Below are 24,525 nucleotides of genomic sequence, written 5' to 3' on the forward strand. Positions count from 1 at the left end.
AGAATACAAAGACATAGGGACGCCGAGGAAAGAAGAATATTACAACAATCAACGCCCAATCAAGGGAATCACATTATAGAGCCACCCACCCTGAAAAATTTCTGGTGAGATCGTCATTGAGAGTGCAAAAGAGGCCCGACTCAGGCAAAGACAACAATGTGTAGCCAAAGACATAGCGGCTTTAGAACAGAATATAACCAACTGGATGGACTGCCTGGAACCAGTCAGTCGCACTCGATCTGGAAGACAGTATGGAGCCCCCACAGAAGAAGAGGAGGACGAAGACCTCATATGCCCATTGGTGGTCAGAAATGGTCATCATGTGTATACCCCATGGAGCTGGACAGACATGGTGGGGCTGGCCAACAGGCTGCCAGACATCACCCAAGGAGCTGGGAGATGGATAACTGCCTTAGAAGAAGGCATTGCAGGGGTAACCTTGTCTTTAGGTGACATAAAAGCCTTGCTAATGCATGTCATGGGAAAACATGACACTGAAGAATTAGCAGAAAAGGTTGGACTAACACAAATGATGGGCACTAATCAACATGATGAAGTCCCCTTTAATCGCTATAGAAACTCCATGTGGGAAGGACTGAGAAGAAAGTACCCTGAGGTCTTGGATCCCTCTAAATTGGATGATGAGGAGTGGACACCTGAAGAGTGCCCAAAGAAGTTCCTGCACCGATTCCAGAAGAGATGGGCGGAGGAAACAGGAAATGCATGGAACCATTCTCCAGCAACTGAAATCCTGTTTAAAATAACTGTAAAAAAGGCTCTACCAGATGAGGTTCAGAAAGCCCTAGATGGAGTCGTGGGACTATCAAAAATGAATTGGGCTTTATACTCTGAGCATATTTGTCACCATCTTGAAATCTACAAGAAAGAAAAACGAAAAGAAGAAGATGCAGCAAAATCCCTGACGACAAAATTGGTGCAGATGCAGTTGGGAGAGCTAACCAAAGTCAAGAAAGAAAAAACAAAGACCCAGGCACCAATGATGACCCCTGTTCCTTCTGAGTCGGCAAGCACGGGCCCTACGGCAAACACTGCTGCCACCATACAGGCACCTGTGGTAACAGCCACACAGAGCCCCCAAGGAGCAGCAGGAAGCACTCCTACAGGAGAAGTCTCAGCACCAGTGGAGCATCACTATCACTACCATAGCACTGGCACACCCGGAAATGGACCCATTTCCGGGTGAGAGAGTTACGGAACCGGAGAGTTACGGAACTTTCAAGGTCAAAGAGGAGGGTGGCGAAGAGGATCTCGCCAACCTTCATTTGGAAGCAGATTCCAAAACTCAGCTCCCAGGAACAGTCAAGCGGGACCGCCTATGGGATCAACACCCCCAATAGGGGATCAACCCTCTAATGAGTGTTGGAGCTGTGGACAACCTGGACATCGAATGAGAAATTGTCCGGCCCGACCTTGGGTTGGACCCTCTGCCTATTGGCAATAGGGGGGCCTAGAGAAGACAGAGGGGGAAACGGTGGCATTGGCTATTTCGATGATACCTAAGGAAGAGCCAACCGTCACCGTTAATATACAAAACAGAGATTTCCCTTTCATGGTGGATACAGGGGCAACATACTCTTGCATAGGGAAAATGGGCGCTCATCTCCCCCTCTCTGGGTCTGTAATTAAGACCATCGGCTTCTCTGGGAAGACTCAAATAATACCTTTTACACCCCCACTTCCTGTAACGATTGCAGGAAAAACAATTGAAGCACCCCTGTTATACTCACAAAATACACCTGTGAATTTGCTGGGAAGAGACATTTTATGTAAGCTACAAACCCAGATAGTGTGTACCCATCAAGGACTGCAAATACACTTTCCTGACGAAGCACTCGCCAACATTATGGTGCTTATGGACATGGAAAACAAGGTCCGACCTGTGCAACCCATGGTATACTGGCTGAAGTTACAACCAGAAAATTCAAATCTTCAACTGGAATGGGAAAAATGGAAGCCCTGGGCAGAACAACACTATGAAGCAGTATATACACCTAGTTTACCTTTACATGTCACCCTGATGTTCGATGCCAAACAAGAACAAACTGACTATGCATGCTGCTGGGATGCATTGATGAATCAACGGCTGTTTCACATAACCACCACAGAAATTTATTTAGGCCCCCAAGGGGCCGCAGCTTCTGTCAAGCTAACTTCAGCTGAACAACAATGGTATCAAGTGCCAAATGCCACGCCTCATGTGACCCTTTTAGTCTCAGAAAAGTACGAATCCCATGACCTAGGTCCAATGATAAAGACAGCCTCAGAAGTTGAAGAATGGCAAAACATGGAAAGTCCACAAGTACATCTGTCAAAAGACCAGCAGTTTGTACGAATTAACTTAAAAGTAAATGATGAGGCTATAGCTCAAAAAGTGGAGCTCAATCCTAGACCAGAGGGACAGATGGTGTTATCGGCCCAACAAGAGAAATTGTTAGAGCAAATACCACCAATGGTGTGGTCCAAAAGCAAAACAGATGTAGGACTAGTAAAAACAGCCTTACCAGTAAAAATAAAAGTAAAACCGGGAGCAAAACTGCCTCACCAAAGGCAGTATCCATTAAAACCTCAGGCTATTGAAGGCATAAAACCAGTAATTAAGGGACTAATGGCAGCTGGAGTTTTAATAAAAACTGCAAGCCCATGCAATACTCCTATCTACCCTATCCCTAAAAACAATACCAAAGAGTATTGGCTGGTACATGATCTGCGTCCTATCAATGCAATAATAGAAATGGATGCACCTATAGTACCTGATCCGCATACTATACTATCAAGCATCCCTGCTGGAGCAAAATGGTACACAGTAATCGATCTGTGTTCAGCCTATTTCAGTGTGCCTGTGCACCCAGACTCACAACATTTGTTTGCATTCACATTTCTGGGACAACAGCTAACGTATACACGGCTACCTCAGGGACTGAACCTGTCCCCAGCCATTTTTAACAAAGTCCTGGCTGAAGATTTACAACACCTTGACATACCCAGTACATTGGTGCAATATATGGATGATCTCCTTATTGCATCAGAGACTCAAGAACAGTGTGAAAAAGATTCATTAATTGTATTGCATGCATTGGCAGATGGAGGTCATAAAGTAAGTAAGGACAAATTGCAGTTCTGCAAACAACAAGTAGAATACTTGGGAAGACAGTTGTGTGGGACCACGCGATGTATAGCCCCAAGCCAAGTGGAGGCTATAATCAAGGCTCCCAAACCCCAAACAGTGGGACAGATGCTTTCATTCCTTGGGGTGGCAGGGTACAGTCGGCCGTGGATTTGTGATTATGCTATAAAAACTGCACCTTTGCGTGCCATGATTAGAGCAGTGGGGCAAACAAGCAATGCAGCTCTCCTCGTCTGGACAGATGAGGCAACGGGAGCTTTTGAGGCCCTAAAAACAGACATGCAATCTGCTCCCGTGTTAGGTAACCCAGATTATGGGAAACCTTTCCATTTGTATGTTACTGAAAAAGCTGGATATGCTTGTGCTGTACTAATGCAGGAAACAAATGAAGGAAAACAACCATTGGCCTATTATAGTACAAAGCTTGACAACATTGAAACAGGATTGCCACCATGCTATCAGGGTCTAGCAGCAGCTGCCTTTGCATTTCAAAAAGCATCATCCATAATCATGGGACATGCAGTAACGTTGTACACGTCGCATCAGTTACATGCCCTGCTAACCAGTCAACGTTTTGTCTTAACACAAGCTAGACGCACTGGATATGAAGTTGTGTTGTCCGCCCCAGAAATAACAATACAACGTTGTCACACGGTGAATCCTGCCACCAAATTGACCACACCGTTAGATGGTACTCCACATAACTGTGTGGCAGAGACAGAGAAATTTTTGAGAGCCAGAGAACATTTGTATAATCACGCCATAGATGCAGATCTAACCCTGTTCGTGGATGGCTCATGCTTTCGGGATGCCGCGGGATTGCATGCGGGTATGGGGATAGTTAAACTAAACACGGATGGCGAGACCTTTGAATTACTGGAGTCCCAAGGAATTGATCAGCCTTGTTCAGCCCAACTGGCAGAGATCAAAGCCTTAACTATGGCTTGCCAGATAGCTAAAGATCAACGTGTTAATATCTACACAGACTCAGCCTACGCTTATGGCGTATGTCATGTACATGCAAACATTTGGAAACAAAGGGGATTCCTGAGAGCAGATGGCACCCCTGTCACTCATGGAGAAGCGATTTCCCAACTGTTACAAGCTCTCCAATTACCGTCTGAGGTAGCCATCATTAAATGTGCAGGTCATCAAAAGAATAATAACATCATAGCTCAAGGTAACAACCTAGCAGATGACGCAGCTCGCAAAGGAGCACAAGGAGAAAATATGTTTCCCCTGCTAACCATCCAAGATTGTGCCCCACTGGTTTCACTTGACGCACTGATAGTGGCTCAAAGTAGGGCCAGTGGAGAAGAAAAACGAATGTGGGTTAAACGAGGCGCTATTGAGACACGCAGTCAGGGGCCAGCAGACAAGCTGTGGCGCAGTAGTCATGGACATTTTGTGTTACCCACCAATTTATTACGACATGCAATCATTTGGGCCCACGGACCCGATCATTGTTCGCGAGTCCAAATTATGAACAAACTAAAAGCTGTCTGGTGGTCACCATATATGGCAGCTACAGTGGACCGTTTGTTGAATGAGTGTGAGGTATGTGCACAGTACAATGTCCGGAAATCATTCACAGCCCCTTTAGCCCACATTCCGGTCCCTGATGGGCCATTTAGACATCTTATGATGGATTTCATAGACATGGGAGCTGAAAACCGAGTTAAACGAATGAGATATGTTTTGGTAGTGATATGCAGATTCAGCCGATGGATTGAGGCAGTAGCCTCTGCAAATCAAGACCATAAAACGGTAGCCAAATTTCTGTGCCGAGATGTCTTTCCAAGATTTGGCATTCCAGATACTATCTCATCTGACAACGGTAGGGCTTTTGTAGCCAAGGTTACACAAGAAACATTCAAACAATTGGGTATCAAACAGAAGTTTGGGTGTGTTTATCACCCTCAATCAAATGGGGCGGTGGAACGGGCTAATGGCATTTTAAAGAACAAACTAGCAAAAATCATAGCAGACAGCAAACCAAGGAAAAAGAGGACAATTAGAAGCCTAGAAATAAGCAGTCACTTAGGGAGATGGGATCCCAGTATAGACCTAGCCCGCACACAAGGGCTGAAGACCAATTTATTTTACCAATGGTTGAAATTTTCGGCTAGGCAGATCAGTGAAAAGCCTTGCATAGCCTGTCACCGGAAAGGTGTGATACCTCAGGCTAAACCCCTACCTGATATCAACAACTGTTATAGGAGCCCCCAACATAACTCAGACCAAGCAGAATGCTATACACGTGTTATGAAAATGGCAGTAGGTGATGAAAAATATGCTGCCGACAGTAAACTTTGTCCAGTGCCTCTAAGTACAGAAGGAACCGTTCCACCTATGATTAAAATAGAGAAAGGGATGATACACCCATTCTGTATAGCTAAAGGCTTAGTAGCACAATACATAAGCGATTGGCAGGTAGGGACGACCCAGTCAAAACACCACATACAGTGTATGCAAAAGCAGCAAGAATACAAACTGGCCAAAACAGCATGGAACATTACCGTCTGTCACACCCTGCCAGCAGCAGGCATACAGTGTGAACAAATAGTACCGGCCACAGGGGGGTCTGTAATTGGACTGAATCTCACCCATGCTTCATGGGTATCTACTCCAAATTTAGCTAAGGGAACGGTACCCTTAGCTGACATCTTTTGGATATGCGGACAAAAAAGGAAACTCCTGTCATCGCTGTCCCCGAATTGGAAAGGCCTTTGTGCTCCTGTGATGCTCACAGGAGCAATAACAGTAATTGAAATGCCAAATTCAATACAACCCATGCCACAGAAACTTCGTAAAAAAAGAGGAATAATGACACTTAAAACAGACTACAACATCACAGTAAGAAACGGGATACCAGAAGGGATACCCCGACAATTAGAAGCCATAGACAGTAGCAGAGTTAAAGCAGATGAAGACGCGGATAAATGGGGATGGGCATTGGCTCTGTTCGGGGTTACTCCAAAAATCCGTTCTAGGTTCCAGGAGGTGCAGTGGATTAATTACTTGTGGTATAATCAGCAAAGATACCTGAACTGGACATTGGCAGCAGTAGGAGCCTTAACCGAACAACTGCACGCCACCTCGCTAATGACAATGCAAAATAGATTAGCTATCGAGATGATGATGGCTGATGAACAAGGAGTTTGTATTATGATCAAAGCCACCGAATGTTGCACAGCTATTCCCATGCGTACAGGGGAAGACGGAAATTTGACAGCTCTTAATCACACTTGAAGAGATGCAACAGGAACTGTTAAGTAACTCCATAGGAGGGAGAAATGAAACTGACGATTCTGGATACATTGTAGGGAATGGAATGAATATTGGCCCACTATTTTCACTGTTTGGGACTCTAAGGAGAGGGTGGATATCATGGAAAGACTGGTTATACCAGATAGGTGTAGTCTTGGCACTAACAGGGGTGGCGGTCTTGCTGGTAATATGTTATGGTATTCCCTTGATAAAATTTCTGGTCAATAAATTGATTTCATCCACAGTAGGACAGCTCCCACTGTTAGCCATCCGAGCCCTAGAAGAAAGCACAAACGAAACAGACAGAGAACCAGAATATATGGAAATGGATGAAATACCAATTATCCTCCCCGACAGCCCCCAGCTCCCTAATAATGTGGCGTACACCCCAGATAGGGAGGACTGGGATGGACCGTGCTTGGTGATATTGTAGACGAGGAAGAAGACATGCACGCACATTTACATTCACACACATGCACCCACAAAAATGAGGGATAGGATAGACAATATCTGAAAGAATGACATGGAGCTGTAATAATGAACGTATATGTATATTACTAGGACACAGGAGTATGGCTGAGAGACCAGACTCCCCTGATCAGGGACCTATGCCTGATCTGCCTCTATCAAGTCTGATTGGACTCTCAGAACTGTTTGGAGAAGAGGATATACAGGAGGGACGGTCGAGCCATGATTGGTCGCCACAGCCGCCATCCATCCAGCAGCTAAACCAGTTGGCAACAGAAGGATCTTCATCGTTCCAGCACCTGGCGATGACGGCTTCACAGAATCTGCCTGCAGCAAGAGTCGGCCCGAGGACTCCACCATCACCTGAAGGACCCTTTGGACTCAGGAACACACCCCTTCCGCAGATGCCATGGAGACAGTCACATGTGCCAGTGGCAACGATACCCTCCAGGGGAGACAGCCAAGGTCGGCCATATGCAGCAATCGCCCGAGTGCATCCTAGACCCAATTCATTGCTAGGACCTGTCCCCAGCTTTCCACCCCCAAGGCAGGAGAGATATTCTGATCAGCCCAGTGCCTCTGGAGGAGGATCAGCAGGGGTAGACCTTAGCCGAACTCACCCACCAGGACAGAGGGGAGCTTTGTACAGGCTGCTAAATGCCCAGAGTGTCCCAATCACTTGCCTGTGCGACATCAACAATACTCCCCCCACACACGAAATGCCTTCCCCCTTGTACTTCCTGTCCCCTGGACTGCACAACCTTAATCTGGTCATGGTCACCCCACAGGACATGGCAATCTTGGTTCGAGAGCTTTGTCTTCCACAAGAGTCTGTTCCAAAAACCTTGGAGCAGTTCCTGCCCCTCACAAATCACATTCCCCATGGACTATTTGAGGAAATCATGCCACAACTGAGTCAGACAGCGGCATACCTGTTAAGGATACACCGCGACAATGCCAACATCTCTTGTGCTCAGGAGGGCCTCCATACTCAACTGTGTGGTCTTCAGTCTAGTATGGACATGCTAGCCAGCATGATGGAGCATATGGAAAGGGAACAGCTAGGGCTGGCCACCACCACCCTGAATGTGGGCAAGAATTCTCTGGGGGCCCTGTACAACCTGGCCAAGCAGCACAAGGAGCTGGAAAGATCCATCAGAGAACTTCACGACTGTCTGAAAGCCAGAATTCCTGATCCTTCCCCCACTACCCCTGAAAGGCCAACCTCCCCATATTCCCCAACTTCTCCCAAAACTTCAGACGCTGAGTAAATGCTGAGGAGCGCGGACTGACGTAATGGCACTGAACACGGACTATGATCTTGGTTCTTGAGTTTGAATTGCGGACTGGTTTCAGAAATCTGAGTGTAAATAAAAACAAAGAAGGATATATGTTAGTAACGAAGGTCGGGTAAATGTCTGTCCTTACCATCATCTGCGTAACACAGATAAAGCTAAATGCGTACACATAGATATCACATTGCAAAGTTATAAAAAGGGGACCCTTACACGGCGTGTTTGTAGATTTAGTAGTAAAGATGCACCATAGGGACCCCTTTTTCTTAAATTATAGCATGCCTCAAGAGACATGCATCGCCTAAATTTGGCATCTGGCCAAAAAGGGCATTAGAAAACAAGCTGAAAAAGAAGAAAAACAAAGTGGAAAATGTTGAGAAATGGCCTATAATGAAAACCATTATATGATTGACTAAGGCAAATGACTTAAGGACGGACATGAAGGGAAACCATTTATTGTGTTTTATCATTTAACTAGACATAGCTGCGCTAACCTTAGAATAGTTTCTTGATTGGTTGACTAAATAGTGGTAACGTAGGGGTTATTTGATGCATTTAAGTAATAAATGTGTGACTCTTTAACAAAATAATATGTAGAACCAAGTATAATGGGTTGGAGCCTCTGGTTGAGTGAGACAATAGATGCCAGAAGATGATTGGTTGCACTGATGTCAATGTAAAGCCTTTACTTTGCCATGATTAAGAAGTTGCTGTAACTTGTTTTATGTGGCCATTTTAAGTGCCTTGAATTACACCAAAACTCAATGTTTGAATGTCACCTTGCGTTGATATAATCCAGCTAATTGATCACCTTGTGCCTTAGTATGTAGGTTCACCTGCACTTACACTTAAATATATTTACCGTGTGAAGAATCACTTATATTCATATCTGCACCAGAGTTATCAGTAATTCGAGTGATGTGTTTTTCTTTTTTATTGCAATGCACAAATGAGGATGTCTTGTCAGTAAACAACCCAAGAGTATAATTGATGTAATGGGACTCTTTCGAGTCCCAGAGGAGGGACTGTAGAAGAATTTTTAGGTCCTTATTTGAACTATGATGAACTATCAAGTGTCCTGATCCGAACTGTATGTCCTCTGGTTGAACTAGCAGGTGTTCAACCCAAAAAAAGGGCTTTATTAGTCATTCAGTCTGTCAGGGGCTTTCCCGCAGGCCACGTGCAGGGGCCTCAGGCCAGCTGCACCTGTGGCTGAGGCCACGTGCGGGGGGGGGGGGGCCTCAGGCCAGCTGCACCTGTGGCTGAAGGTCTTTTAAAAAAATCAGTTGTAAATCCTTCACGTTTTAATGGGAGCGTTTGTCACATTGAAATAATGGCCTAACACCTGCTTAGGGTTCACTAGAGGACGCTTCCAATAGAAAACCATGTCTTGGGAATGAAATAAATAAAAAAAGTCAAAGGAGGAGCGATGCCCGCGGGTCTCCAATAAATAGATGAGCGCGGTTATCATATTCAGTCTCTCTAGAGGACTCAGTTTGTCTAAGCTCTGTGTCGAAGGCTTAAATAAACTTAAAAACTCTGTGCATTTTATCTTGCTTAAGGCTGAATTATTGTTGTGAAAGTGTAGGTACACGGACCCACAACAGGGGGCGCAATGAACGGACAATGGAGAAAGGTGAATAACAAGTTTTACTGTTGTGAAATCAGCACAACTGATACAATAATTCACAATTTGGAGGTGTAAGCCGAAATCTGCTGGTGTCCTGTGGGCAGGCCCGAAGGTAGGAGACGTCCGTCCTAGGCGAACCGGAACCACCCAGATTTCCTCTGCCACCGAAACCCAGAAGTACTGGAACCGCCAAGTCCCGAATTCCCAGGTGGCCACTGCCTTCGCTCGTCGGATCCGGTACTGCTGGCGGGAAAGAACACAAACACACAGGTTGGGATGCGACCGCACCCAGTAGATGAGAGGGGCAAGCCGCCTCCACCTCTTGTCACAATAAGCAGGAAGGTGAGTACTTATCCGATCACTCGGCTTTCGGTAGTCAGCTGTCCTGAAAGGTTTAACACGTATTATAATATTTTACTTAAATAAGCTGCAGAGAAGATTACCTTAGGCTCAAGGCGATATCTCGGCACTGAGGTGGAGACGCTGTCCTGCTGATATACTCCGTCCTGAGTGCAGTCAGCTGTGTCCAGTAATGGGTGACAGCTGTCATCCTGACAGCCTTCGTCGGCGGCAGCGCCCTCTGGTGCCTGGAGCCCGCACTCCAGGCAGGGCGCCCTCTGGTGGTGGTGGGCCAGCAGTACCTCCTCTTCGGCGGCCCACACAACAGGACCCCCCCCTCAACGGGCGCCTCCTGGCGCACGACCGGGCTTGTCCGGATGGCGTCGGTAGAAGTCGGCCAGGAGGGCCGGGTCCAGGATGAAGCCCTTCTTCACCCAGGAGCGCTCCTCGGGGCCGTACCCCTCCCAGTCCACCAGGTACTGAAACCCCCGGCCCATTCGACGGACATCGAGGAGCCGGCGCACGGTCCAAGCCGGTTCCCCGTCGATGATCCGGGCAGGAGGTGGTGCCGGACCCGGGGTGCAGAGGGGTGAGGTGTGATGGGGTTTTATCCGGGAGACGTGAAACACTGGGTGAATCCGCAGTGAGGCCGGAAGCTGAAGCCTCACTGCGGCGGGATTGATGACTTTGACGACCTTGAAGGGACCGATGTATCGTTCTTGGAGCTTGGGGGAGTCCACTTGAAGGGGAATGTCCTTGGTGGACAACCACACTTCCTGCCCAGGACGGTACGTGGGGGCCGGGGCCCGCCGCCGGTCTGCATGTGTCTTCGCCCTCGTCCGGGCCTTCAACAAAGCAGAGCGGGCAGCACGCCACACCCGACGGCACTTCCGTAGGTGGGCCTGGACCGAGGGCACACCGACCTCTCCCTCGACCACCGGAAACAAGGGGGGCTGATACCCCAAGCACACCTCAAACGGGGAGAGGCCGGTGGCTGACGACACTTGGCTGTTGTGGGCGTACTCGATCCAGGCCAGGTGGGTACTCCAGGCCGTCGGGTGCGCGGCTGTCACACAGCGTAGTGTCTGCTCCAATTCTTGGTTGGCCCGCTCTGCTTGCCCGTTGGTCTGGGGGTGGTACCCGGACGACAGGCTGACCGAGGCCCCCAGTTCCCGGCAGAAGCTCCTCCAGACATGTGAGGTGAACTGGGGACCGCGATCGGAGACGATGTCTGATGGTATGCCATGCAGACGGACGACGTGGTGGACCAGGAGGTCCGCTGTCTCCTGGGCCGTAGGGAGCTTCGGGAGGGCCACGAAGTGGGCCGCCTTGGAGAAACGGTCCACTATCGTGAAGACGACGGTGTTTCCCTGGGACGGCGGGAGACCCGTGACGAAGTCCAGGCCGATGTGGGACCAGGGGCGATGAGGCACGGGCAGTGGCTGTAGCTGCCCTGAGGTCTTTTGGTGATTGGCCTTGCCCCTGGCGCAGGTGGTACAAGCCTGGACGTAGTCCCGGACGTCGGTCTCCAGGGATGCCCACCAGAAGCGTTGCCGGACGACTGCCACGGTCCTTCGCACCCCTGGGTGACAGGAGAGCTTAGAACCGTGACAGAAGTCTAGGACTGCGGCCCTGGCCTCTGGTGGGACGTATAGTTTGTTCTTTGGTCCGTTTCCGGGGTCCGGGACACGGGTCAGGGCCTCCCGGACGGTCTTCTCCACGTCCCAGGTGAGGGCGGCCACGATAGCGGACTCCGGGATGATGGGATCCGGGGGATCCGACGGTTCCGTTCTGACCTCCTCTTCGTGCACCCGGGACAATGCATCCGATCGCTGGTTCTTGGTCCCGGGGCGGTAGGTTATCCGGAAGTCAAAACGGCCAAAGAACAATGACCAGCGGGCTTGCCTGGGGTTCAGACGCTTAGCGGTCCTGATGTACTCCAGGTTCCGATGGTCAGTGAAAACCGTGAATGGCACGGCTGTTCCCTCCAACAGATGTCTCCACTCTTCGAGGGCCTCTTTCACAGCAAGGAGTTCCCGATTGCCGACGTCATAATTCCGTTCAGCGGGGGTCAACCTGCGAGAAAAATAGGCACACGGGTGAAGGACCTTATCGGTCTTCCCGCTCTGGGAGAGCACCGCTCCTATCCCTGAGTCCGAGGCATCCACTTCAACCACTAACTGGCGGCTAGGATCGGGCTGCACCAGAACTGGTGCAGACGAGAAGCGCCGTTTCAACTCCTTGAACGCGGCCTCGCACCGGTCCGACCAGGTGAAGGGAACTTTTGGAGAGGTCAGGGCTGTCAGGGGGCTAACTACCTGACTGTAGCCCTTAATGAACCTCCTGTAGAAATTAGCGAAGCCGAGGAACTGTTGCAGCTTCCTACGGCTAGTGGGTTGGGGCCAATCTCTCACCGCCGCAACCTTGGCCGGATCCGGGGCGACGGAGTTAGAGGAGATGATAAACCCCAGGAAGGACAAAGAAGTGCGGTGGAACTCACACTTCTCGCCCTTCACAAACAGACGGTTCTCCAACAACCGCTGCAGGACCTGACGGACATGCCGGACATGAGTCTCAGGATCCGGGGAAAAGATGAGTATATCGTCTAGATATACGAAGACAAACCGGTGCAGGAAGTCCCGCAAGACATCGTTTACCAACGCTTGGAAGGTCGCGGGAGCATTAGTGAGACCGAACGGCATGACCAGGTACTCAAAATGACCTAAGGGGGTGTTGAATGCCGTCTTCCATTCGTCTCCCTTCCGAATCCGAACCAAATGATACGCATTCCTAAGATCCAGCTTGGTGAACATCTTGGCTCCATGCAGGGGGGTGAACACCGAATCTAACAAGGGCAACGGGTATCGATTGCGAACCGTGATCTCGTTCAACCCCCTATAATCAATGCATGGACGAAGCCCGCCATCCTTTTTACCCACAAAAAAGAAACCTGCGCCCATCGGTGAGGTGGAATTCCGGATCAACCCGGCAGCTAATGAGTCCCGGATGTAGGTCTCCATGGATTCGCGTTCCGGCCGTGAGAGGTTGTACAGCCTACTGGACGGAAACTCACTGCCTGGAACCAAATCAATGGCACAATCATACGGGCGGTGGGGTGGTAGCGTGAGGGCCAGATCCTTGCTGAACACGTCAGCGAGGTCATGGTACTCCGCTGGCACCGCCTTCAGATTGGGCGGGACTCGGACCTCCTCCTTAGCTTGGGAGCCAGGAGGAACCGAGGAACCGAGACACTCCCGATGGCAGGTTTCGCTCCACTGTACCACTACCCCGGACGGCCAATCAATCCGGGGATTGTGCTTCAGCATCCATGGAAACCCTAAAACCACACGGGAGGTGGCCTGAGTCACGAAGAACTCGATCACCTCCCGGTGGTTACCTGACACCACCAGAGTTACTGGAGGTGTCTTGTGCGTGATTGGTGGGAGTAGGGAGCCGTCTAGTGCCCGAACCTGCACAGGCGAGGTAAGAGCCACCAGAGGGAGCCCTATCTCCCTGGCCCATCTGCTGTCAAGCAGATTCCCCTCAGAGCCCGTGTCCACCAGTGCTGGGGCCTTCAGGGTTGAATCCTCATACAGGATCGTGACTGGGAGTCGTGTAGCAATGTGGGTGTGTCCCACGTGAATGTTTTGGCCCACCCCTGGCCCAGTCTCTAGGGGCGGGCGTTGGAGTTTAACCGCTCGGGGCAGTCGTTTGCCATATGCTCACTCGAGCCACAAACATAACAAGCTCCGTGGGCCCGCCTCCTTTGTGCTTCAGGTGCCCTAAATGTTGCCCTGCTCGTGTCCATAGCTTCGTCAGCAGGGGGAGCCGTAAGCGCACGGAGCGCCGGAACAGAGGAGCGTGGGGACGGCGGAACTCGACCGGACCCGGAAGGGAGAGGGACGACCCGTGCCTGGCCACGCCCTTCGCCTCGCTCCCGGCGACGTTCTTCTAACCGGTTGTCAAGCCGTATGACCAGATCAATGAGCCCATCTAAATCCCGCGGTTCGTCTTTAGCCACCAGGTGCTCTTTTAGGACCAGAGACAATCCATTTACAAAGGCAGCGCGGAGGGCAGTGCTATTCCAGCCGGATCTCGCTGCCGCGATGCGGAAGGCGACTGCATAGGCAGCTGCGCTCCGACGTCCCTGTCGTATGGACAGTAATGCGGTTGAAGCGGACTCTCCTCTGTTGGGATGATCGAACACCGTTCTGAGCTCCCGTACAAACCCGTCGTATGACTGAAGGAGCCGTGAGCTCTGTTCCCAGAGCGCTGTAGCCCAAGCGCGTGCCTCCCCGCGAAGCAGATTTATCACATAAGCTACCCTGCTAGCATCAGCTGCGTACATCACGGGACGCTGAGCGAAGACGAGCGAACATTGCATAAGGAAGTCCGCGCACGTCTCCACACAGCCGTCGTACGGTTCTGGAGGGCTTATGTATGCTTCAGGGGACGGAGGAAGGGACCGTTGAACGACCAGTGGAACGTCATTCTCACACGCAGGGTCCTCGGGAGGGAGAGCCGCAGCGGCGCCCGGAGGGCGCGCTTCCACTTGTGCGGCGAGAGCCTCCACCCTGCGGTTTAGGAGAACGTGCTGCTCGGTCATGAAATCGATCCGAGTGGTGAAAGCGGTGAGGATCCGCTGCAACTCACCGACTACCCCTCCCGAAGCCGCCGCTGCGCCCTGTTCTTCCATTGGCCGTTCAACAGCCGGTTGACGCCCCTCGGGATCCATGACGCTGGCCGAGATATCCTGTTGTGAAAGTGTAGGTACACGGACCCACAACAGGGGGCGCAATGAACGGACAATGGAGAAAGGTGAATAACAAGTTTTACTGTTGTGAAATCAGCACAACTGATACAATAATTCACAATTTGGAGGTGTAAGCCGAAATCTGCTGGTGTCCTGTGGGCAGGCCCGAAGGTAGGAGACGTCCGTCCTAGGCGAACCGGAACCACCCAGATTTCCTCTGCCACCGAAACCCAGAAGTACTGGAACCGCCAAGTCCCGAATTCCCAGGTGGCCACTGCCTTCGCTCGTCGGATCCGGTACTGCTGGCGGGAAAGAACACAAACACACAGGTTGGGATGCGACCGCACCCAGTAGATGAGAGGGGCAAGCCGCCTCCACCTCTTGTCACAATAAGCAGGAAGGTGAGTACTTATCCGATCACTCGGCTTTCGGTAGTCAGCTGTCCTGAAAGGTTTAACACGTATTATAATATTTTACTTAAATAAGCTGCAGAGAAGATTACCTTAGGCTCAAGGCGATATCTCGGCACTGAGGTGGAGACGCTGTCCTGCTGATATACTCCGTCCTGAGTGCAGTCAGCTGTGTCCAGTAATGGGTGACAGCTGTCATCCTGACAGCCTTCGTCGGCGGCAGCGCCCTCTGGTGCCTGGAGCCCGCACTCCAGGCAGGGCGCCCTCTGGTGGTGGTGGGCCAGCAGTACCTCCTCTTCGGCGGCCCACACAACAATTATTCTAAAGTGTTGTGTCCTTTTCTAGCATATCACTTGCAATTAGTTTGTGTTATCTAAAAGACGACATCCTGAGAAGACTAAAGACGAGCCACGTCAGGAGGTTGCATGGTCTCGCAAATTCTAAAAAAAATGATGATCATACTAAGAGTTGGCTCCAAATTTTAGTGAAGGCATCTGCATGTGCTTCCCTGTGACTGACCAGTAACCCACCCAAAGCGCACATCCATCACACAGAGTGCACACTAGGATAGGCTCCAGCTCCCTTGTCACCCTCAAAAAGCTAGAAGAAACAGCAAGACAGTTTTGCAAGAAGTATTATTCCCTTTAGTCCACTGATGCAGAGAAACTCTGGGTAGATACTTGTTTGTGTTGTGAAATTTAGTGTGTTTCCTGAATTTGCAGCAGACACATTATCAAACAAAATTGTTTTTTGTTGTTGTTGTTGTTTTTAGTACTTAAAAACATTCTCTGCCACTGTATGTATGGGCTCTGAAAACGTAGTAACTATGGAGAAAAATTGCTGCAATTAAATATTTTTTGTTAATCCCTTGAATTAAAACTCAAAGTCAACACGACAACTACCTCTGGACCGGTTTTATTTCAACTCCATGTCAGTGTCCAAACACTTATGGAACCTGAGTTTGAGCTCAGCAGTCAGAACTAAGTGAACCTTGTCTAACAATGGCCAACATGATGCTGTGCATAAAATTAAAGCCACAATCTGATTTGATTTATTTAGAAATTCCATACAAATCATAAACAAAAACATGTTAAAACATATGACTAATAAAAATTCTGGGAATTTCAAGGATAACACAAGAAAGTCATACGACTTATTTCCATTATGGCCCTTCCCTAAAACAAACACAATAAGCAACAAGATAAAATCTAAATAAATAAATAAATACACTTTAAAAATTTAAGCAGCAAATAACATACACAGTTACACAAATTGGCTGGACTGACTTTCTAGAATGCAGTTGAGCAGAAATGACTTGACAATCACTCTTGTAAATTTAAAAACTAAAATAAATCGGTGTTAAACAGTTGGTACTTACTTTGCATAGTAAACCCATCCATCCTTGGTGGATCTTTCTTCCCAGCCAGGAGGTAACTCATCCTCACTGTCTGTGTCGTCCATACCCGCGTATTGTAAAGCTGCCATATATCAGGTTATTACGTCAATAATACAGCCGCAAAGAACATCAACTATGAATACTGAATGCGGCTCTTTCGCGCACACACATACACACACACAACCTCCTCAGAACTTCCGCAACAACACAGTGACGATTTTCTTCCTCCTCCTTCACGTTTCAGGGCAGCCAGCGCGCATTATGTTGCATTACTGCCATCTGCTGGACGTTATTATTTCCCATAGTCACTTTGAGGGAGACACTTTCTGCTACTTTTGCAAATATTCAAATATTCAAATCATCATAGCCAGACCTGCACATTGTCCATGTATCTCTGCCTTACCCACACCAAATAAACAAATAAAAAAATAACTGCATTTATTCATTTTATAGGCCCGCTTACTCCAAACAAGGGTTAGAATAGAATAGAATAGAATAGAATAGAATAGAATAGAATAGAATAGAATAGAATAGAGCCTTTATTGTCATTGTACATACATACAACGAAATTTGTCCTCTGCATTTAACCCATCCTAATTACAGTTAGACATAATCCAACCACTAGGAGCTGTGAGCAGCCACAGTCCGGCGTCCAGCTCCAGGTGTAGAAACGCTGCCTTAGTCAGGGGCAGAGAAAGGAGCAGAGCCTAAATAAGCACATGTTTGACTGTGGGAGGAAACCCACATAGACACGGGGAGAACATGCATACTCCACACAGAAAGGGCGGGAAGCGATCCCACAACCTTCTAACTGGGAGGCACCAATGCTAACCACTGAGTCACCATGCCGCCCTTAATTACAGTACCCTGGAGCATATCTCAGCAGTCATAGGGCGTGAGGCAGGGTACACCCTGGACAGGACACCAGTCTATCGCACGGCGACGTGTAGATAGACAAATTAATTCACACTCCCACACAAAGGTAAGATCATGGACATCAGCTATTGCCGCAAGTCGCTGCATCCACCGCACTACGGAACCACCTTGGTTCCTGGACGGCATCTACTCAGGCAAACAGTTGGTCAAGCCCCACCTCTTGAAAATAGCCACCCAAACTACATGGTGTATCATGCCCAGAGAAACATGCCACATGGCCAAAATAACATAGCTGACAGCTCATCTAAGTCTCCCTAAGTAACCATTCATTTGACACAAAGTGGCTTCAAGAGTACTTAAGGATCCGCCAAAAAGATCAAGTACCAAAGACATCCAGTCATCCCCTTCTGTAATGGGTTTGTGTCCAAGTCTCATAATCATACAGTAAGATGGGAAGTGGCAAGCCAAAAGTTTTGACCCATTGTTCTCTTGCAAAGATATCAACATTGCCAAACACCTGCGTCCTTGGACCTCATCTATAAACTCTTACTAGGTGCCTCTTGATCTCAAAGTCCAAGAACCCAGAGACGTGAATGCCACTGTCAGTATAAGTCAGTCTCTCTTACTTTTCCTAGAGACCAGGAAGTTTTTGAAAGCCCAGAGCTTACTCTTGATCCAGGATAATCATAAACCCAGACACTCAGACTCCTAACTCAGCTTTTCAATTGCTACAATCAGGCTAACCATGTCTGTCACAAAGATCACAGCATTGCCTGCAAAGTCAAGGTCAGTACAGAACAGTATTTATCTGTCTATGTGCAATACGTATGTATGTACACTTTACTTTGACTTTTTTTGGTAATAACATTACGTATTAAATATTCCTAAAATCTTAAGGATAAACACAATAAAGCTTCCATAAAGGCTTATTTTCCATTATGATCATACACACACACACACACACACACACACACACACACACACATATATATATATATATATATATATATATATATATATATATATATATATATATATATATATATATATGTCCTCCACTCAGATTGCGATAGCCAATCATAGATTAGCCTTTCTGTCCATCATTTAGCTGTATTTTGGCATGCTTGGCGCCAGAAAGTTATGTTGGATCCAAAAGGATCCAAAAAGGCTAGGACCAAAAGTTATATTGGATCGGTTCCCACTGACCAATAGCATTAGAGCTTACTGCCAACAGGTAGCCAATCAGAGCGTGGCATACAATTATTCATGAGATGACATCACTAATGACGTAGTGGAGGTCAAGAACTTGCTGACAGACGCTGGTTGAAAAAATGGCAACAAACATGTCAACAACAGCAGAAAATCTTCTGCCAGTGAGGTTTGCTGAGTTCACAGAGGAGGAACTGGTGGAAATATTGAACTCCAAGGATGCCAGAAACATTGAAGGTAGACAAGCACGCTACTGACGTTTTAGAAGCATTCATATGCTGTTCACAACAAAATAAATTGATCTAATTTACTTGGCTCTTTGTTGTTTGCGTAATTTGGGGTGGGGGGGGTGGGGGGGTGGAGAACATAACAATTGATGGATGGCAAGTCGTCCAACATAGACAAATATTGGATGAAGAAAAGTTATATTGGACGAGGCATAGTGTACAGTATCTTAGTGCTTCCTAGGACTGCACTCTTCTGGACAGAGACCTCTGATGTTGTGCCTGGAATCTGTTGGAGCCACTATACCAGTTTGGGGGTTACAGCTCCTAATGCTCCTGTCACCACTGGGACCACTTTGGACTTTACCTTCTACATCTGCTCCAGTGGTTCCTTCAGGCCTTGGTACTTCTTAATGTTCTCACGCTCCTTCATTCTGATGTTGCTGTCAGCTAGGATTGCCACATCGATCACAAATGTGGTCTTCCTTCTCTTGTCAACCACCATTATGTTTGGTTGGTTGGCCAGCAGCTGCTTGTCTGTCTGGAATTTGAAGCCCCACAGGGCCTTAGCCCTTTCATCCTCAACCAGCTTCGGCAGTGTCTCCCATTGGAACTTGGGGACTTAAAATCTGTATGTGGCATAAATGTTCTTGTACAATATTCCCAACATTGCCCCAGGGCGGGTTTGATTCAAGGACTGAAATGAAAACTTCATCTTCACCAACAAAACTATCACCTCCCACCTATCCCGGATTCCAGAGAACTGTTAGGGCATGAATAAAGTTTCCTCAAGAAGAGACAACTGCTACTATTACTACTACTACTACTACTACTAGTATGCTACTGCTAATTGCAAAAATGAAAAGGCAAAAAGTTCAAAGGAAAAACAAGAGAATAGAAAAGTATGATATCAACCTTTTGGCACAATTGCCGATGACGATGCTGCATAAAAATTCTGCAGTGTAATTCCCTTAACAACTACAACTACTAATGTGCCATGTTTGGCTCACTTCTGCAGTACAAAAGTCTCTCCACTTAACTACTACTATTGCTACTACTGCCAGGGGCACCGCCAGGGATTTTGGGCCCCATGAAAAGAAATCTTACTGGGCCACCCCCATATTACCTTGTCATTATTACCTCCGCCAAGGAGGTTATGTTTTCGGTTGCGTTTGTTTGTTTGTCTGTCTGTCAACAGGATAACTCAAAAAGTTTTGAATGGATTTTGATGACATTTTGTGGAGTGGTTGGAAATGACAAGAGGAACAAGTGATTAAATTTTAGTGGTGATCCGGATCACCATCCGGATCCCGATGCTAACACGTTAGCGTGTCTATGGCATTTTCAATGTTAAAAGTTAGCATTAAGCAGTTGCAGCTGTCATCACGTTCGGGTGCATTTGTTTTCAAATTATAATATTTCTTAAATTTATTTTTGTTTATATATTAATAATCTAATGATTATATACAATTTTGTACAAAGAGACAAAAAGAAATAGATCACTGTGCCAAGGAGGGAATCTCTTTAGGGTCAGTGACCCTATGGCCTTGTTTAGAGAAGTGTTTCATAAATGTTAAAAAATTCATATATTTGCAGTTTAGTTGAATAATAAATTGAATTTTGTCTCTTATTTGTTTTTGTCTATAAGCACATGCAATATCAATATCAGTGCTCAGATGACAGTAGCTTCTGGGAAAGGTGCAAGTTGCAATAACTGTGATGCCAAGCGCTAAGGATACATGCTATCCAGTCACAGCAGATGAAACTTTTTTTACTACTGAGCAAACATCATTGTTGGACCTTTTTAGGTTCAATGATTCTACGGCGTGTAGATGTTATGGCATCAGTGACCCCATGGCCTTGGCGGAGGTTTGCACTCTCTGAGTGCTTCTAGTTATAATTGCATTAGGGACCCCTAGAATTCTTCTCCTTATTCTCCCCTTTTGGCACCCCTGACTACTACTGTTAAAGTTCTCTATAGTCTTTGTGACTTCCCATATGTCAAAATGTGTGCCAAGTTTGATTCAGTTCTGAGATGCTGCTGGGACAGGAAAGGGACACACACACACACACAGATTTTTTTTGAAGGTGTGCAATGCGCCTGCGCCATGGGGGAGGCGGCGTCTCTAGTTCGCAGAGGGGTAGAACCTGCTGAGTGCAAACGTGCGATTAGTGTGTGTTAGCTAAATGCGTCTCTTCTGCTTTTAAACGGTCTCCTTTTTCTTGTAAGTTTTGTTTTGCCAGCTAATGGACTTGTGAATGCTGCGTGTTTTTTTTGTTGTTTTTTTTTAGACATTCCCGCCCGTCAAACGCATACATTTATTAGCCAACAGAGCTACCGACCTGTCTGTAGTGAGAGTGTGCGCTTCCCCTCCCCTCGATGAAGCGCTGCGATGCCCTCTGATTTTATATCCCTCCTTAGCTCGGATCTCGACCTCAATTCTCCCAAGTCTCTATACTCTAAAGGTAAGCTTTAACTAAACACTGAGTGCAATGACGTTAAAGAGTACCTTTTGCCTTCACCCCTCTCCTTTTTTCCCCGTTTCTCTGTTGTTTCCACAGCTCGTGTTAGCTGCCAGCTAGCAGCAGTTAGCTTTCTCTTCCACTGTTAGCGGCGCAGCTAGCCTTGTTAGCTGCATTTGGCTTGCTCGTTGGCAGTTATCCGGGCTGGTTAGCAGTGCTTGTCACATGCGTGAAGTAGGATGATTTGTCAGATTGCTGCTGTTATTGTGTCAGTAATTTCTTGGATAACGTGATCATTTGTTTTGAGCGGGTAGTTTGCATACTGTTAGCTGGTTGTAGCTACGCGAGGTCACTCCATCTACTCTCATTTTTATATTTAGTGGTCACCCATTGGATTCTGCACAAGCGCGTGTCCGTGTATGTTTGTATTATGTATTATTACGAGACAAAGTGGTTCGTTCAAGTGTTTTTTTTTTTTTTTTTTCTATTCGGTTGGCTGACACAGAACCCCCCCCCCCCCCCCAAACACACACGCTGTGGTTTTGCTCTTTACATGGAATTGAACCAGAATAATCTTCCACACATTTTTTGGTTTCTTAGAGAGATGGAAGTTAATGGCTCATTAAAAGGTCAGAGCATGGCAATCTCTCAGTAAGCAAGAGGTCTGCACTGACAGGGGCCGCTTGTGTCAATATTTCCTCGTAAAGCACTGTAATACGCATTAGGCATGCCTCTGCCAACTGGTATGTTATTATTAGCAGGGCTGCACTGATCCAACTTTACCCAGTGCACAGATCTGATGTTTATAATGCCTGTGTGTAAGGGGATTGTGTGGCTATCCTATCCTATGTTGTGCAAGTAGGGAAGAATGAGCCTAAAGATTGCTTTTGAACAAGAACTCACTTAGAAAGTTCATGCAAGACGTTTTGCACAGTACAATAGGCTCAGCACTGAGTATGTATGGTCCCACCCCATGTAGCGTTGAATCAGGTTTGTCATAGTATAATTAAGGTAACTCGTGACCGAGCACCACCATGTTGGAAACAGGGCATGCTAGAGGATAAAAGATACTCTTGGTGTTTCCCATGATGGGGAATCTTGTTTTCCTGTTCATATTCATATTTGTTATCATGTTCATATTTGTAAAATTGATTGGAAACATCTCTAATGAGACGATACTGTGGATATGAAGTCTTGAGTTTTCACATCTTGGCTGAAAGATAAATGTAACATGCATTCCTGCTTATTGAGAGCTGCTGCTTGTGCTTTTTCTGTGAAGTCTGCGGAGTTCTGGGAGGAAAAAAAATGCATTGTTTTGAAGCTACAAGTCAAATCATGCATGGAAATGTTCTTCAGCAGAAAATGATTTAAAGGACATGCTGCAAAGAATTCATAACTCAGATTTAGGGTATTAGAGGCCATGTGATGATATATCTATATTTATTTGTACTATGACTGCAGCTATTGAATGTTTTTGAATTGAATATTCTGTTGATAGGCCTGGGCAATTTGGCCTAAAAATTAAATCTTCGATGTTTTCAGAAAAAATCCGACTTTCGATTTTTTTTTCCCGACCCCCCCCCCCCCCACACACACACACACACACTTTTTAAAAGAAACTATTTAGTACAAATGACAGAGATAACGCAAAACAAGTTTTGCTTTTATTTTATCAAATACTTAACAAAAGTAACCCTTTCTTTTACCTAAATGATTCCACCAGAGTAAGCTGCTTTTTAGCGAGAGTTTGTGTTCTTGTTCCCCTCGTAAAGTGTGGCATTTCTCCCACGCAGCTGTATGCCTGTGTTTTAGATGTTGGAATAAGTTTGTTGTGTGGCTGTGTTTTGTTGTAATGGCCTTTAGCCAAACTTTGCAACATGTATTCACTTGTTCCACATCTGTCGCAGCAATCCCAAAACACTAACGAAACTCGCTCTTCATTAGCGGTTACCCATGTTTGTTATTGTGTGAAGGAAACGGGATGGGGAGGGGGGAGCTACGGAAGGTCCTGGGGACAAAAGGGTGCGCCGCAGCAAGAGAAGAAAAAAAACTCAAATTTTTTATTTTTTAAATCGTCCGCAACAAAAAAAACCTCAATATAAAATCAATATATCACCCAGGCCTATATATTGATTATCGATTAATCAGATAAAAAGTACTTCTGCGCTTTTAAACCACTATATCAGTAGTGCCATGGCTCTCCCTACGTAATGGCTCACTGTTGCTAATACATGCATTATCATATCGTTTGAGTTGGGCCCATTTTTACCAGAGTTATGACCCTTGGTTAACAAATCTAGACACTTAGTGTGCCACTTTGGAAAGTTGTAGTTTCTGATGCTACATTGATTAGTAATTACACCAGTTATGCACATGATTCATGTCTTCTCTGTTTTTTTGTTTTGTTTTGTTTTTGTGTGTGTGTGTGTGTGTGTGTGTGTGTGTGTGTGTGTGTGTGTGTGTGTGTGTGTGTGTGTGTGTGTGTGTGTGTGTGGTGCGTTTACAGAACGCTTTGGTGACAGGAATTAAATGAAGCCTTGAGGCAAATAATTTGACACAAGTATTTTTTAAATCAAATTATACGAGGTCTATTAGAAAAGTATCCGACCTTATTATTTTTTTCAAAGACCATAAGGATTTGGATCACGTGTGATTGCGTCAGACAAGCTTGAACCTTCGTGCGCATGCGTGAGTTTTTCATGCCTGTCTCCTCTTTCCATGACAAAAACTCCTGTAACAGTGGAATGTGCCATTCATTTCCAAACTGGACGCTGTGTTTTATCCGGGATGTCATCTGGCTAGCACAGGAATTGTGAAAAGACGTGGACATCAGCACTTTTTCGGCACATTGAGACAGACGTACGGAGGAATTCCGCGCGTCACGGCGGTGCCGTATGGCGCAAAGCAACGCCGTGATGAAGCCTCACAGGACATGTTCTGGCATGTCCAGGCACATCCACAATTTCTCGGATAATCATGCGATGCTAACGCATTAGCATGTCTATGGCATTTTCAATGTTAAAAGTTAGCATTAAGCAGTTGCAGCT

At 47.0% G+C, this 24,525-nt stretch overlaps 2 protein-coding genes across 3 annotated transcripts in view; one reads left to right on the forward strand and one right to left on the reverse strand.

Annotated features, from left to right (window-relative positions):
• Positions 1-16,959, reverse strand: part of wwox (WW domain containing oxidoreductase) — a 404,999-nt gene extending 388,040 nt beyond the window's left edge. The window contains exons 1-2 of one of the 2 annotated variants that reach the window (XM_034176685.1): positions 16,901-16,959; positions 16,689-16,811 (exon numbers count right to left, since the gene is read on the reverse strand). In XM_034176685.1, coding sequence (XP_034032576.1) covers positions 16,689-16,795 — 107 coding nt within the window. In that variant the 5' untranslated portion in view covers positions 16,796-16,811; positions 16,901-16,959. The other variant, XM_034176684.1, reaches the window with a different exon arrangement.
• A 4,199-nt stretch (positions 16,960-21,158) lies between these two features.
• Positions 21,159-24,525, forward strand: part of LOC117515914 (nuclear factor of activated T-cells 5-like) — a 51,572-nt gene continuing 48,205 nt past the window's right edge. Inside the window, exon 1 of the mRNA XM_034176686.1 lies at positions 21,159-21,481. Within this exon, the coding sequence (XP_034032577.1) occupies positions 21,409-21,481 (73 nt within the window). The 5' untranslated portion in view covers positions 21,159-21,408. The remainder of the gene's footprint in view (positions 21,482-24,525) is intronic.

This window comes from Thalassophryne amazonica, chromosome 8 (assembly GCF_902500255.1).
Source record: "Thalassophryne amazonica chromosome 8, fThaAma1.1, whole genome shotgun sequence".
Lineage (NCBI taxonomy): Eukaryota > Metazoa > Chordata > Actinopteri > Batrachoidiformes > Batrachoididae > Thalassophryne > Thalassophryne amazonica.